The following is a 13,638-nucleotide window of genomic DNA, read 5'->3' on the forward strand; positions in this document are numbered from 1 at the left end:
GCACGTCTCTCTGTAGAGCGTGCACAGTCGATGCTGAACTGCCTGGGGTCCTTCCAGTGCAAGACGGCGGTTCCACTGAAACAATTTCAGAGGCTCCTGGGGCATATGGCATCTGCAGCCGCTGTCACGCCGCTCGGGTTGCTTCATATGAGACCGCTTCAGCGTTGGCTTCACGACCGGGTCCCGAGATGGGCATGGCGACATGGCAGACCTTCAGCCCGTGGGCAGATCTTGCCTTTCTTTGGACAGGGGTGTCCCTTGGTTAAGTATCCAGGCATGTTGTTGTGTCAACAGATGCCTCTGCCAGGGGCTGGGGGGCCTGGGCAAATGGGAATGCAGCTGCGGGGCTCTGGTCGGGGCCCCGACTGCAGTGGCATATCAACTGCCTCGAGTTGCAAGCAGTATGGCTAGCTCTGCGCCGCTTCAAATCGCTGCTACACGACAAGCACGTACTGGTCCGTACGGACAACACTGCGACCGTTGCGTACATCAACCACCAGGGCGGTCTATGCTCCCGTCACGTCGCAACTCGCCCGCCATCTCCTGGCAGAAGCATCTGAGGTCGCTTCGCGCTATTCACATCCCAGGCCTCACATCAGCCCGCCCTTCCGGGAGAATGCCGACTCCACCCCGAGACAGTCCAGCTGATTTGGAGACGCTTTGGGGACGGCTGTCTCCCTACACCCTTAAAGTGTATGTTGCCGCCATTGCCACGCATCACGAGGCAGTAGACGGTAAGTCTTTGGGGAAGCACGGCTTGGTCATCAGGTTTCTCAGAGGGGCAAGGAGGTTAAAGCCTCCACGCCCTCACCTGTTACCCTCTTGGGATCTCCCCTCGGTCCTGGTGGCCTTGAAGGGGGAGCCCTTTGAGCCTCTGCAGTCAGTAGAGCTTAAGTTTCTGTCGTTGAAGACAGTGCTCTTCACCGCATTGGCCTCGGTCAAGAGGTTGGGGACCTGCAGGCATTTTCGGTCGACGATTCGTGCCTGGAATTCGGGAGGGGGTCAGCAATAGTGGCGTTTTCCATACGGATCCCAATTCTTCAGTCACGACTGACGTAACGTAGAACGTGACTGACTGAAAGGGAACGTTACGTCCCGTCGCCACAGTTGCTGTACCACCGCTATATGGCCGGGGCACGTAGTCTCGGATCCTCAGCGAAAAACTGATGTGCGTTTTTATAACCGTGCTGCGGGGCGGGGTGCACGTCGTGAAACACGCACGCCAACTGTCATTGGCTTGTTTAGTTTACACTCGAAGGTGATTGGGCTCTCGGGCGAGATCCCAATTCGTCAGTCACGACTGACGTAACGTCTCCGTTCCCTCCTTCAGGGAACGAGGGTTACACAAGTAACCAAGACGTTTTGTATCTTTGTAATACACTGATAACCACCAAAAGCAGGCGGTGATTAGAAAGTCACATGATGAACCAAAGCCTATCACAAGCAGCTTTTAATACTAACATACATAGAAGGTGCACAGTGTCATTCACACAAACACTAAACATCATCATGGTAACACACATGAAACTGAAATAATGCAATAAACATTAATTTAACAACATCAGATGTAACATACAACCCTAATGTACAAAACTGTTAAGAAAAAACTAAGAAACATAGTTATTTAAAAAGCAAAAACAAAACATCAAATTTGAAATGTAACGCATGGAATTCTGGGAATGTCAGTTTACGGTTACACGACTGACGTAACGTCTCCGTTCCCTCCTTCAGGGAACGAGGGTTACACAAGTAACCAAGACGTTTTGTATCTTTGTAATACACTGATAACCACCAAAAGCAGGCGGTGATTAGAAAGTCACATGATGAACCAAAGCCTATCACAAGCAGCTTTTAATACTAACATACATAGAAGGTGCACAGTGTCATTCACACAAACACTAAACATCATCATGGTAACACACATGAAACTGAAATAATGCAATAAACATTAATTTAACAACATCAGATGTAACATACAACCCTAATGTACAAAACTGTTAAGAAAAAACTAAGAAATATAGTTATTTAAAAAGCAAAAACAAAACATCAAATTTTAAATGTAACGCATGGAATTCTGGGAATGTCAGTTTACGGTTATTCACTGTAAATTATACGTTCTTTTTCACTTCCAAAAACGGTATGCTACTGTAAAATTACATGCAATGTCCAAAACAGTTTTTCACCGTATATAGTAGGGGAACTTACCTTTAACCATTCAACAGGTTTTTACTGTAGCATTTTTACAGTCTTTTACCATTAAATTCACAGTCATTTTTTTACAGTGTCTTAAAAAAAGTAGACCTACTAACCCCAAACTTTTGATCAGTAGTGTACATATAAATCGCCTCACATTATGTTATCCCTCCTCTTGTTTTCTCTCTGTCTCACTCATCCTGCATTCTGTTCTCTCTCTCTCTTTCTTTCTCTCTCTCTCAGAGAGGGAGGTCAGAATGATTTAGTGCTCATTCCTGCTTAAGAGTCAGACTAGAGGAGTGCAGCTGTGGATATGAAAACATTCTTGAGTTAACAGGCTGTTTTTCGAGCTAGAGAGCTCTTTTTTTTCTTTTGCATTAATCTATTTATTTATGTTTGTCCTATGGCAGTTTTCTCTAAATTTTGCAAGAAGGGTCTCTTTATCTTTCATATGCTATATTTGGGTAACTGTTATTTTCCATGCATGGTCCCTTCACATTATATATGATGCACTAAAATGTATTTCAATTTGAAAGTAGCGGCTTTCATTTACATCTCCCTAATGATGTGAGTGTCAGCCGTGCAGAAGAGCTGATGCTGTGTTTTTATTTGTTTGTGTAGTGAGGAGGTGAGCAGACATGGCTTCACGGTCATCGTGGATATGCGAGGATCCAAATGGGACTCTATCAAACCTCTGCTGAAGATCCTACAGGAATCGTTTCCTTCCTGCATCCACGTCGCTCTCATCATCAAGCCTGACAACTTCTGGCAGAAACAGAGGACGAATTTTGGCAGTTCCAAGTTTGAATTTGAGGTAAGGGCTTTGTGCATTGTGAATTTACATTTAATAAAGTGACAGTGAAATTATTTTTTTGGTAGATACAATTGGATCTTGCTTTGAATTTTCTTCTAAAATCTGTTGTCTGAGATTACAGATTCTTTCAGGGAAATAAATTAAAGAGAGAACACAGTCTATATATGTTTTACTAGAACATTCCATATTGGTGGTGCGAAAGTAGAGCTGTCAAAATTACTTCTGACCTATTTCATTAGAGCTGAAAGGAAGACACATGCAGTAGTTTTATATTTAATCTGAAGGCTTAATTTCCCAAAGGAGGTTTCTTAAATTAACACATTTAGTGTGGCACAACATTCAGAAGTATTATTACATTCTAATATATGTGTAATTGATTTATACTAAGTGATTATAACTGCATCACAAATATTATTTGAAGTTGTTTACACCTAAACACTGGAAAATCCTTTTAATTGCACTGATGTAATGCAGACCAGGCTGTCTTGAAGTTCTGGACTCTGTCCACCACCAAGTCTCAAGTGTCCACTGTCCCCTCATCTGTCTGCTGTTGTTCTAATAACATGACCTGAGCTGCAATCTTTTGAATGTTTTTTTCTGGCTCCTCTAAGTAAAGTGTTCAATGTAACTGATCCAATAGGCTTTGTATTCATCATCCAATCAGTGTTTAATTGCATTGTTGTTTGAAATAACAACTTCAGCTTCTTGGAAACCTCCCACGGAGTCACAGACAAAACCATTCCATTCAGAACCCAGAACTGCCAAAATATTGTCATACTTTGCAGTAATCTGTTTTGGTTGTTGTAAAGATGTCACAAAGATGCCTCACCCACATATAAAACATTACATTTTAAAACAGCAATTTGTTGTTATTGTCAAATTTCAAGTCAAATTAGATTTATATAGTGTTTTTCATTGTTTCAAAGCAGCTTTACAAATATCATGATGTTAATATTTATGATATCTTAATATTTTCATTCATTATAGTCACATTTAACAGATTAGAGCCATGCAGTGATATAGTTAAAATTTTACATCAATACAAGCAGTCGAGCCTTTGAGATTTTATATATATATATATATATATATTTCTAAACTAAAATTAAACTAAAATGCTAATTCAAAGTATTAGTAAATATTAGGGTGTAACGGTTCACAAACAGGATGGTTTGGTACGTACCTCGGTTTCCTTATGCAAACGTGAATTGCACATAATGCAGTTTTTAAATTACCTTCTAAATTATAAAATTTCTATGTTGTTGTTGTTGAAATATATTCATTTACACAGTGGCTGTCATAACTTGATTCATAGCAGATTTATTTAAACATACATTAAATAATTAAGACATTACTAACAGGTAAAGTAAAATTGAATGTGTATATAGTGTAATATTTCGCAAAATGCTCTTCTCTAGACTTAATTTCTCTAACGAACTAACAAGCTGAACACTGATGACTTGCCTGAGGTAAATGAAATGCTACGTGACATTTTGTTTACAAGCTGTTTTGTTGACGTCTTTCCACGGTTGAAACACTGATTGAGTGATTACGTGAGGTATGATCATTCATGTTTATTTCATGTTAAAACTAGTAGTAAAGAGGAAGGGATGATCACGCTGTCTGACACTGCGCGCTGCGATTTGAACATTTGAACTAAGGTGTTTATACAGTGATCTGTCTCGCCACATCAAAGAGTGCCAGAATGGCATTTATTGTTTTAATTTCCTGGAAAAAATGGGCATAATTTGTAAGATGATACTTTGTTTCTTATCAAAAGTATAAAACTGTAAGTTTCCAAGTTTTACTCATGCAGTGGTTAAAACAATACTGTGTTTGTTCGCTACACATGCGTACCGAACCAAAAGACCCGTTACACCCCTAGTAATTATAATTAAAATAATTTAATCAGGGCATTATAGAGACACTCCAGACATAAAGACTCAAAATCTCAAAACAAATATATAAATGAAAAATCAATTGCTAGTTAAAGGATTAGTTCACTTTCAAATTAAAATTTCCCGATAATTTACTCACCCCCATGTCATCCAAGATGTTTACGTCTTTCTTTCTTCAGTCGAAAAGAAATTAAGGTTTTTGATGAAAACATTCCACGATTATTCTCCTTATAGTGGACTTCAATGGCTACCAAACGGTTGAAGGTCAACATTACAGCTTCAATGCAGCTTCAAAGGGCTCTACACCATACCAGACGAGGAATAAGGGTCGGAATAAGAGAATAAGGGTTTCTAGTGAAACGGTCTGTCATTTTCTAAAAAAAAAAAAAAATATATATATATATATATATGCTTTATAAACAAAAATGCGCGCCTTGCACTGCCCTGAGATGCGCATCCATGACTTCACGTAATACGTAATTACGTTGAAAAGGTCACGCTTGACGTAGGCGGAAGTACCGACTCAGTCAGTGTTTACAAATTTGGAGGAGGACCGTTCAAAAGTTGTTGTATGTTCAATGACACATATTCAAATGTCTTTGTGTCAGTTTATTGTTTAAAATGGCCACTTCGTGTGCGTATCCTGGATGTTTAAAACTTTTGGAACCTAACTTCCGTCCTACGTCAAGTGTGACCTTTTCAGCATAATTACATATTACGTGCAGTGCAAGGCGTGCATTTTTGTTTATAAAGTATATACTTTTTTTTTTTTTTTTTAGAAAATGACCAATCGTTTCGCTAGACAAGACCCTTATTCCTTGTCTGGTAGAGCCCTTTGAAGCTGCACTGAAACTGTAATTTTGACCTTCAACCATTTGGTAGCCATGGAAGTCCACTATAAGGAGAATAATCCTGGAATGTTTTCATCAAAAACCTTAATTTCTTATCAACTGAAGAAAGAAAGATGTAAGCATCTTGGATGACATGGGGGTGAGTAAATGATCAGGAAATTTTTATTTGAAAGTGAGTTAATCCTTTAAGTCTTTTAATGTGGAGTCCTAGTTCTGTTACATACAGAGTTAATGCATGTGTAGATATATAGAGTGTTCCATGGGGTTCCATTTCAGTTAGGATGCAGTTAAACTAAATGAAAATGGGAAATGTTCAATAGATGAGATCTAAAATCCTGCTACATTCAGAAAATGAACCGAAGTGTCCTACTTTCATCCTTTCAGACCATCATGGTGTCCCTCGAGGGTTTGACCAAAGTGGTTGATCCTTCCCAGCTGACTCCAGACTTCGAGGGCAGTCTGGATTATGACCATGAGGAGTGGATCGAAGTTCGAGTGGCCTTTGAAGACTTCACGAGCAATGCAGCTCGTATCCTTTCCCGTTTGGAAGAACTCCAGGACTTGGTGTCCCAGCGGGAGCTGCCGTCAGACCTGGACGGGTCTCGGCGTGCTATGGAGGAGCACGCCTCCCTGAAGAAAAAGGTTGCTAAAGCTCCTGTGGAGGATTTAGATACTGAGGGTCAACACCTGCTTCAGCGAATCCAGTGTGGGGAAAAAGGCAGAGGAGATATCCAGGGATTAGCTCCAAAAGTCCAGGCGCTTTTGGATAAACTCCACGCCACACGCCAACATCTGCACCAATCCTGGCACATGCGCAAAGTTAAACTGGATCAGTGCTTCCAGCTGAGACTCTTTCAGCAGGATGCAGAGAAGGTGTGAACATTAATTATATGTAAAGTTTAATAAGGAGAAAACTGGATAGTTTTACATATAACATAGGGTTGGGACCATAACATAATAGATAACACTTTATTATAGGGACCAATTCTCACTATTAACTAGTTGCTTATTAGCATGCCTAATATTAACATATTGACTGTTTATCAGAAAATCCATGTCTCCTCTCAACAGATGTTCGATTGGATCGTCCATAATAAAGGCCTGTTCCTGACAACCTACACAGAGATAGGAGCCAACCATCAGCATGTGCTTGAGCTGCAGACCCAGCACAACCACTTTGCAATGAACTGCATGGTAAGGCTCTGTCCAGTGGTCCAGCAGTAATATGTGTTACCACCTGAGGCGTTATAACAGTGTAGCTTGATGTGTGTTACATCATTTAAATGATGTGCCTTTGTACACGTGCCCTGGCTCACTTAGTCATGCAAGAATGAATTTTCTGTTGTCATATAATAGTCATCTCAATATATGCTTGAAGGGTACGTAATGCCACAGGAGAACAGTCACACGCAGATACATCATCCCTGTGTGTGTGTGACCCTGTCAGACATGTTAATCACCCCCAGTAGGTTTCAAAGGCAGAGTTTCACAAGAAAATGGCATGGCATCAATCACTGATTTTCCATCTCTATGGTCTCTTCTGCCATCTGCCCATCCATATCTAAATGTAACTGCTGTTCAGCCAATAGGTCATTTTCTAAAAAAAAAAAAAAATATATATATATATATATATGCTTTATAAACAAAAATGCGCGCCTTGCACTGCCCTGAGATGCGCATCCATGACTTCACGTAATACGTAATTACGTTGAAAAGGTCACGCTTGACGTAGGCGGAAGTACCGACTCAGTCAGTGTTTACAAATTTGGAGGAGGACCGTTCAAAAGTTGTTGTATGTTCAATGACACATATTCAAATGTCTTTGTGTCAGTTTATTGTTTAAAATGGCCACTTCGTGTGCGTATCCTGGATGTTTAAAACTTTTGGAACCTAACTTCCGTCCTACGTCAAGTGTGACCTTTTCAGCATAATTACGTATTACGTGCAGTGCAAGGCGTGCATTTTTGTTTATAAAGTATATACTTTTTTTTTTTTTTTTTAGAAAATGACCAATCGTTTCGCTAGACAAGACCCTTATTCCTTGTCTGGTAGAGCCCTTTGAAGCTGCACTGAAACTGTAATTTTGACCTTCAACCATTTGGTAGCCATGGAAGTCCACTATAAGGAGAATAATCCTGGAATGTTTTCATCAAAAACCTTAATTTCTTATCAACTGAAGAAAGAAAGATGTAAGCATCTTGGATGACGTGGGGGTGAGTAAATTATCAGGAAATTTTTATTTGAAAGTGAGTTAATCCTTTAAGTCTTTTAATGTGGAGTCCTAGTTCTGTTACATACAGAGTTAATGCATGTGTAGATATATAGAGTGTTCCATGGGGTTCCATTTCAGTTAGGATGCAGTTAAACTAAATGAAAATGGGAAATGTTCAATAGATGAGATCTAAAATCCTGCTACATTCAGAAAATGAACCTATTCAGTGTAAGAAAAGTAGGATAAAAATTGTAATGTAAATCAACAAGATCTTTATAACAGTGTAGCAGGCTGCTTACATAAAATTCACAGAAACACTAGATCACTAATATTATAATAATGTCATTTCAGTAATAATATTATTTCAGTAATAATGATCATTCTCAGTAAGATGATATTTAAATACTTAGTTAAATGGCCAAAATTGTTGTTTTTATTGTGGGAGGGCAAAACATTCAGTATAATGCAATGCAGTGCCGTTTGGGAAATGCACAAATAAAAAAATATCATATTTCATACTTTAACATGATTTTTCAAAAAAAAAAAAAAAAAAAAGTCGAAAGAATATGGATAATGTAAACCTAAGATGCGTCAGTCCAGTAAGTGTTCATCTTGACATTGCTAATAATATAAAAGTTATTTTATATTACCTACTAAAAGTCAGTAAAGATTTCACAGAACCACAACTAAAAAGACCTTAAAAAAAAAAAGCAGAAGGCGTGTTTTGATCGTGTTGATAATTAGCAGTATTTAGAGAATTTTGCATATAAAATATGATACAGTAGGCTTGGGGTTAATAGCCTGCAGGTTCTCTGGCATTTGCCGTATGTATTGACAGTAATTCAATAGGTGACTTATGGAGACGTCAATGTTCATCACATGGCACACTGGGGGCCTGGTTGTAACCTTTCGTAATAGACATGCTTAAGCAGCTATATCATTGAGTTCCAGGGGTAATGTCACCTGAGCGGAACGTTACGCTTGTCAAGTTGTAAATGAACTCGGCTCCCACTCTTTTATGAAGGACAGTCTGGAGGACAACATGTAGAAAACACTCCTCTGGCTAAAGGCATTTTATACATGGCTGGGTAATAATCTCCCATCATGCTGGTGTATTGATTAGACCCAAAGATATCCAGAGGGAGATATAATGTTCCAGGCACTCCTTTTCTAATCATCCTGTATTTGTAAGAGAAAAGAGGTTTACTGTAATAATATGAAACCGTGAGAGTGAAGGGTAAACTCTCTCTGTTGAAGTAGACTGCAGGGTCCAGTACTGTCATGAAGTGTGAGGAAGGCTTTTGTTCTGCGGTATGCGTGTCTTGGCAGTGTTCAGGTTCTGTAACATGATCTGTGTAAATGTAGGTACTGTAAAGCACTTGCTTCGTCTGTACTCTCCTTTTTAAGCTCAAGTGTCTTTTTCATGATGTTTTCTGTTTTGGGATGAGATGATGGCTTATGGTTTTGCAAAAGTGTTTTCTGTCCAAAATATAATTATTACAGGTACTTGACCAGAATACTAATAGGGGGGGAAAAACTGTAAAAAAAAAAAAAAAAGTTTCTCCTCATTGGAGCAGTGTACATGTGTTTGTAACAGAAAAAGAAAATTGAAAATGAACTGTAAATATAAAAGTGTAACGTATAAAATTAAATAAACAGAAACATAGGTATTTAAAATATATATACACTACTGTTCACACGTTTGGGGACAGTATGATTTTTGTCTTTGAAAGAAATGCATACTTTTATTAAGGAAGGATGCATTAAATTAAATAAAAAATAGTTGCAGGTACCAATATATGTATATAAAATATATATACAACTGTTCATTGTTAGTCCATGTTAGCTCAGGTCAATTAAATAAAATTAATATACAACCTTTGATATTAATACTAAGATTAATAAATGTTATTTTTTTCACTGTTTAGGTTAACTAATGTAGTTAACTAATGTTAACAAATTGACATTATTGTACAAACCTTATTGTAAAGTGTTACCATGATTTCTTATATAAGAATGAAAAAAAGTACTATTTTACTGTAATTTTGATAATAAATGCAGCCTTGGTGAGCATATAAGACATCTTTCAAAAACGTAACATATATATGTATATATACTTAGAAATGTACACTTTGTCCAGTCTCATTTCTGCAACAAACATGATTCTTGAGTTGTGTACATTTATGTAAATCATACAAACTGATTTCTTTGATGTGCCCTCCATGTGAAAGTCAGTTTTGCTAATGAACCACATGCTGGCCATTGACATGAAAATAGCACCTATTATGTTTAGCATATGTTTAGCCAGAGGTTTCTTTAAGCTGCTTTAGATTTACATGAAAATGATACCAGAAGCTCTTGATTGTTTCCACGAGGCCTGTGATACATAACAGAGGGATTTGATGAATTTGTGTTTAGTGGTGCATGTCTATCTTCTCCGAGCAGCTCTGAAACCAAGCTCGGGGTGAGTGATATAGAGAGTTAGTAACCCTATTTTCCATCCTGACTTCATGTGGTGGAAATACATTTGCGCATGTGGGCACCAGTGGCTTGTTTTATCTACTTATGCAGGCTGGATTATTTAGAAATGGTCATCTTTAAATGCAATTTTTTGGTAAAATTGACAACAGATTTAGTGGGTGTGCACATCTTCCAGAGTTTATAGAATTATGTTACATTAAAGCATGTCAACATATTCTGTTACACCAAATACACAAAATAATGATCTTTAAAAAAGCATCATATGACCCCTTTAATGTATAACAGATGGGCGCATAGATTCACATCAATACCAAAAATAAAAAATGATAAAATTACTGTCACCTTAGTATTGTACATCCATTGCATTATACTGGGACGTGATTTAAAGCTAAGGGTTCAAGAGTTTGAATGTGTGTTTTAGTATGTGCATGTGACTATGGTATTGCTCCAGGTTTTCACGTGCGTGGACACGACTGCTGCAGTTTATTGATGCACGCAGGCCGATACCAAACCCCCATCAGGTTTTCATCTGACAGCTCTCTGTGTATTGATCCTATTCCCTTTTAAATGCCTCTGGGCTGTGTAATTAGCCCCATGTGAGGAAACAGCATGGTAACCAGAGCTCGACGTTCTACCAGCGCTCTCATGCACTAGACTTTAGTTCTCCCTAAGAACACACATACAGACGCTCCCATTACGTCAGAGAGCACACTCTTGCTTTCTCTGATTATGTGACGTGTTTTCAGGTGAAACAGAAGATTTAGGTGGAAATAATGTAGGGTGGAGCTTGATTCTATCTAAAGACATTTGATTGGATAGTGAAAAGTTATGCTGTTGTGTTGCTGGTTAATACTGATTTTCCCCAGCCACTGAAAATGTAAACATTTGTTTGTTTGTTTTTTCTCTGTGTTCTACATGTTTACTGCACATAATATATTATGCTATCTAGTTGTCTAACACAGCAACAATGAATTGAAAGTATTAATTTATTATCATTAAAGTACTATAGAAAAGCAAATGCATATCATATGATAACCATCAAATTTCACACTATGGTTTACTGTGACTAGGTCATTGTTTTACATCTGTTAAGATATTTGGTAACACTTTATTTTGATGGTCCCTTTAGAACATTTTGTTGACAATAAGTAACCTTGCACTTACATGTCAACTAACTCTCATTAGAGTATTAGTAGACTATCAGATTAATATCTGCTGAGTCTTTATAGTGATGGTCTCCCAACAGACATCCTACTGACTATAAGTAACTTTGCAAGTACATGTCTACTTAATCTAACCCTAACCCTACCACTCTACTAATACTCTACTAATATTATTGTAAGAGTTAAAAGATATGTAGGTGCAACATTACTTATAGTCAAAAGAATGTGTTAAATGGACCATCAAAATAAAGTGAAACCAGATATTTTATGTCAGAGCTGCATGTAAGCAATCTAGCATTGTTTACAGTGCATTTTCACACGTTGTAGTTTCAGCTGTTAAATCACACTGGAACATTTATTTAATTGTCTGAACTCTATCCATAATTCTTCCTCTTGGCTTAAGATGCTTTTCCGTTCTTATTCACGCACATGTTCCAGAGCTGTGTGTCTGTGGTCAGACGAGAGCTACTCCTCCCTGCAGGAGCAGCTACGAGTGAACTGCTGTTTATACGGTTTCTGAGAATATCTGTCATATCCCCTCATCATTTCTATTTTAATCAATAATATTAAAAGCAAAAAAAAGTACATTTTGTGTTTGAAGCAACTTCTTTTTTTCCAATTCAGCCCTCAAATCAAAGACAAGAATCATTATGTTTTGATTTGTTTTAGCTGTGCCACTACCATATTCCCCTTGTTCAGTATAAATGTGTCATCATAACAAAAACTAATTCAGGAAGTGATACAGTGTATATAGCACTCAGTGTTTTTGTGGTCTCTTGCAGAATGTGTATGTGAACATCAGTCGGATCATGTCCGTGGGGAACAGGCTGCTGGAGTCGGGTCACTATGCAACCCAGCAGATTCAGCAGATCTCAGGTCAGCTGGAACAGGAGTGGAAAGCGTTTGCCGCTGCACTGGATGAGAGGAGCACGCTGCTGGAGATGTCTGCTAACTTCCACCAGAAAACCGACCAGGTGAGGCCTAAATGTGCAGACGCATACCTACAGATACATTGAGTGGCCAAACAAGCTGATGCATTGATGATGATGCAATGTGTGTGTTAATTACAAAGAGCTAATTACAAACAAAATTCTAAGCAACATATCATTTAGATGCTGATAAATTTAGCCAAATCGAGTTGCCGAGTAAGTATGTACTGTATGCTAGAGGGGCTTTCAGATTTTAGAGAATGATGTGTTATTCACAAAAACTCATACCCACTTTTGTATCCCTTTTCTGTTATTCAGAACAACAAGTCATCAAGTTGCCTCAAGCTCACATCACTGGCTAAGGTTAGGTTTAGGATCCACGTGTTGACATTTTTGACCACTCACAAATGTTTTAAAAGCACCGCAAGCCACGCTTATTTCATTTCTCAGGCAGTCTGCCTATATACACAGGCAGACTAAACTATGTGTGTGTGTGTGTGTGTGTGTGCGCGTGTTTTTGTGACAAATGAGGACATACATTTGTATAATGACAAGAGTATGACATAGGTATTACAAGGAGAAGGTGACTTTTCAGGACATTACCCCATGTCCCCACTTTTCAAAACGCTTATAAATCACACAGAATTGAGTGTATTGAAAATCTGAAATAGCACAAAGTTTCCTGTAAGGGGTAGGTTTAGGGGTAGGGTTGGTGTAGGGCAACAGAATATACGGTTTGTACAGTATAAAAACCATTACGCCTATGGGATGTCCCCACTTTTCACAAAAACAAACCTGTGAGTGTGTGTGTCTTGGATTTTTATCTCTTGTTTTATAAGTGAATCATCAATGATTGTTCAGAGACTCTTTAGTTGAATACTTCATGTACAAACCCAATTCCAAAAAAGTTGGGACACTGTACAAATTGTGAGTAAAAAAGGAATGGAATAATTTACAAATCTCATAAACTTATATTTTATTCACAATAGAATATAGATAACATATCAAATGGTGAAAGTGAGACATTTTGAAATGTCATGCCAAATATTGGCTCATTTTGGATTTCATGAGAGCTACACATTCCAAAAAAGGTGGGACAG

General features: G+C 38.3%; 1 protein-coding gene across 1 annotated transcript in view; it reads left to right on the forward strand.

Annotated features, from left to right (window-relative positions):
* The window catches only part of LOC107551199 (triple functional domain protein-like), a 168,195-nt gene that overhangs the window by 71,387 nt on the left and 83,170 nt on the right, over positions 1-13,638 (forward strand). The window contains exons 5-9 of the mRNA XM_016232740.1: positions 2,815-3,007; positions 6,138-6,626; positions 6,825-6,947; positions 12,392-12,583; positions 12,857-12,901. Of these exons, the coding sequence (XP_016088226.1) occupies positions 2,815-3,007; positions 6,138-6,626; positions 6,825-6,947; positions 12,392-12,583; positions 12,857-12,901 (1,042 nt within the window). The remainder of the gene's footprint in view (positions 1-2,814; positions 3,008-6,137; positions 6,627-6,824; positions 6,948-12,391; positions 12,584-12,856; positions 12,902-13,638) is intronic.

This window comes from Sinocyclocheilus grahami, unplaced genomic scaffold (assembly GCF_001515645.1).
Source record: "Sinocyclocheilus grahami isolate Dianchi unplaced genomic scaffold, SAMN03320097.WGS_v1.1 scaffold418.1, whole genome shotgun sequence".
NCBI lineage: Eukaryota > Metazoa > Chordata > Actinopteri > Cypriniformes > Cyprinidae > Sinocyclocheilus > Sinocyclocheilus grahami.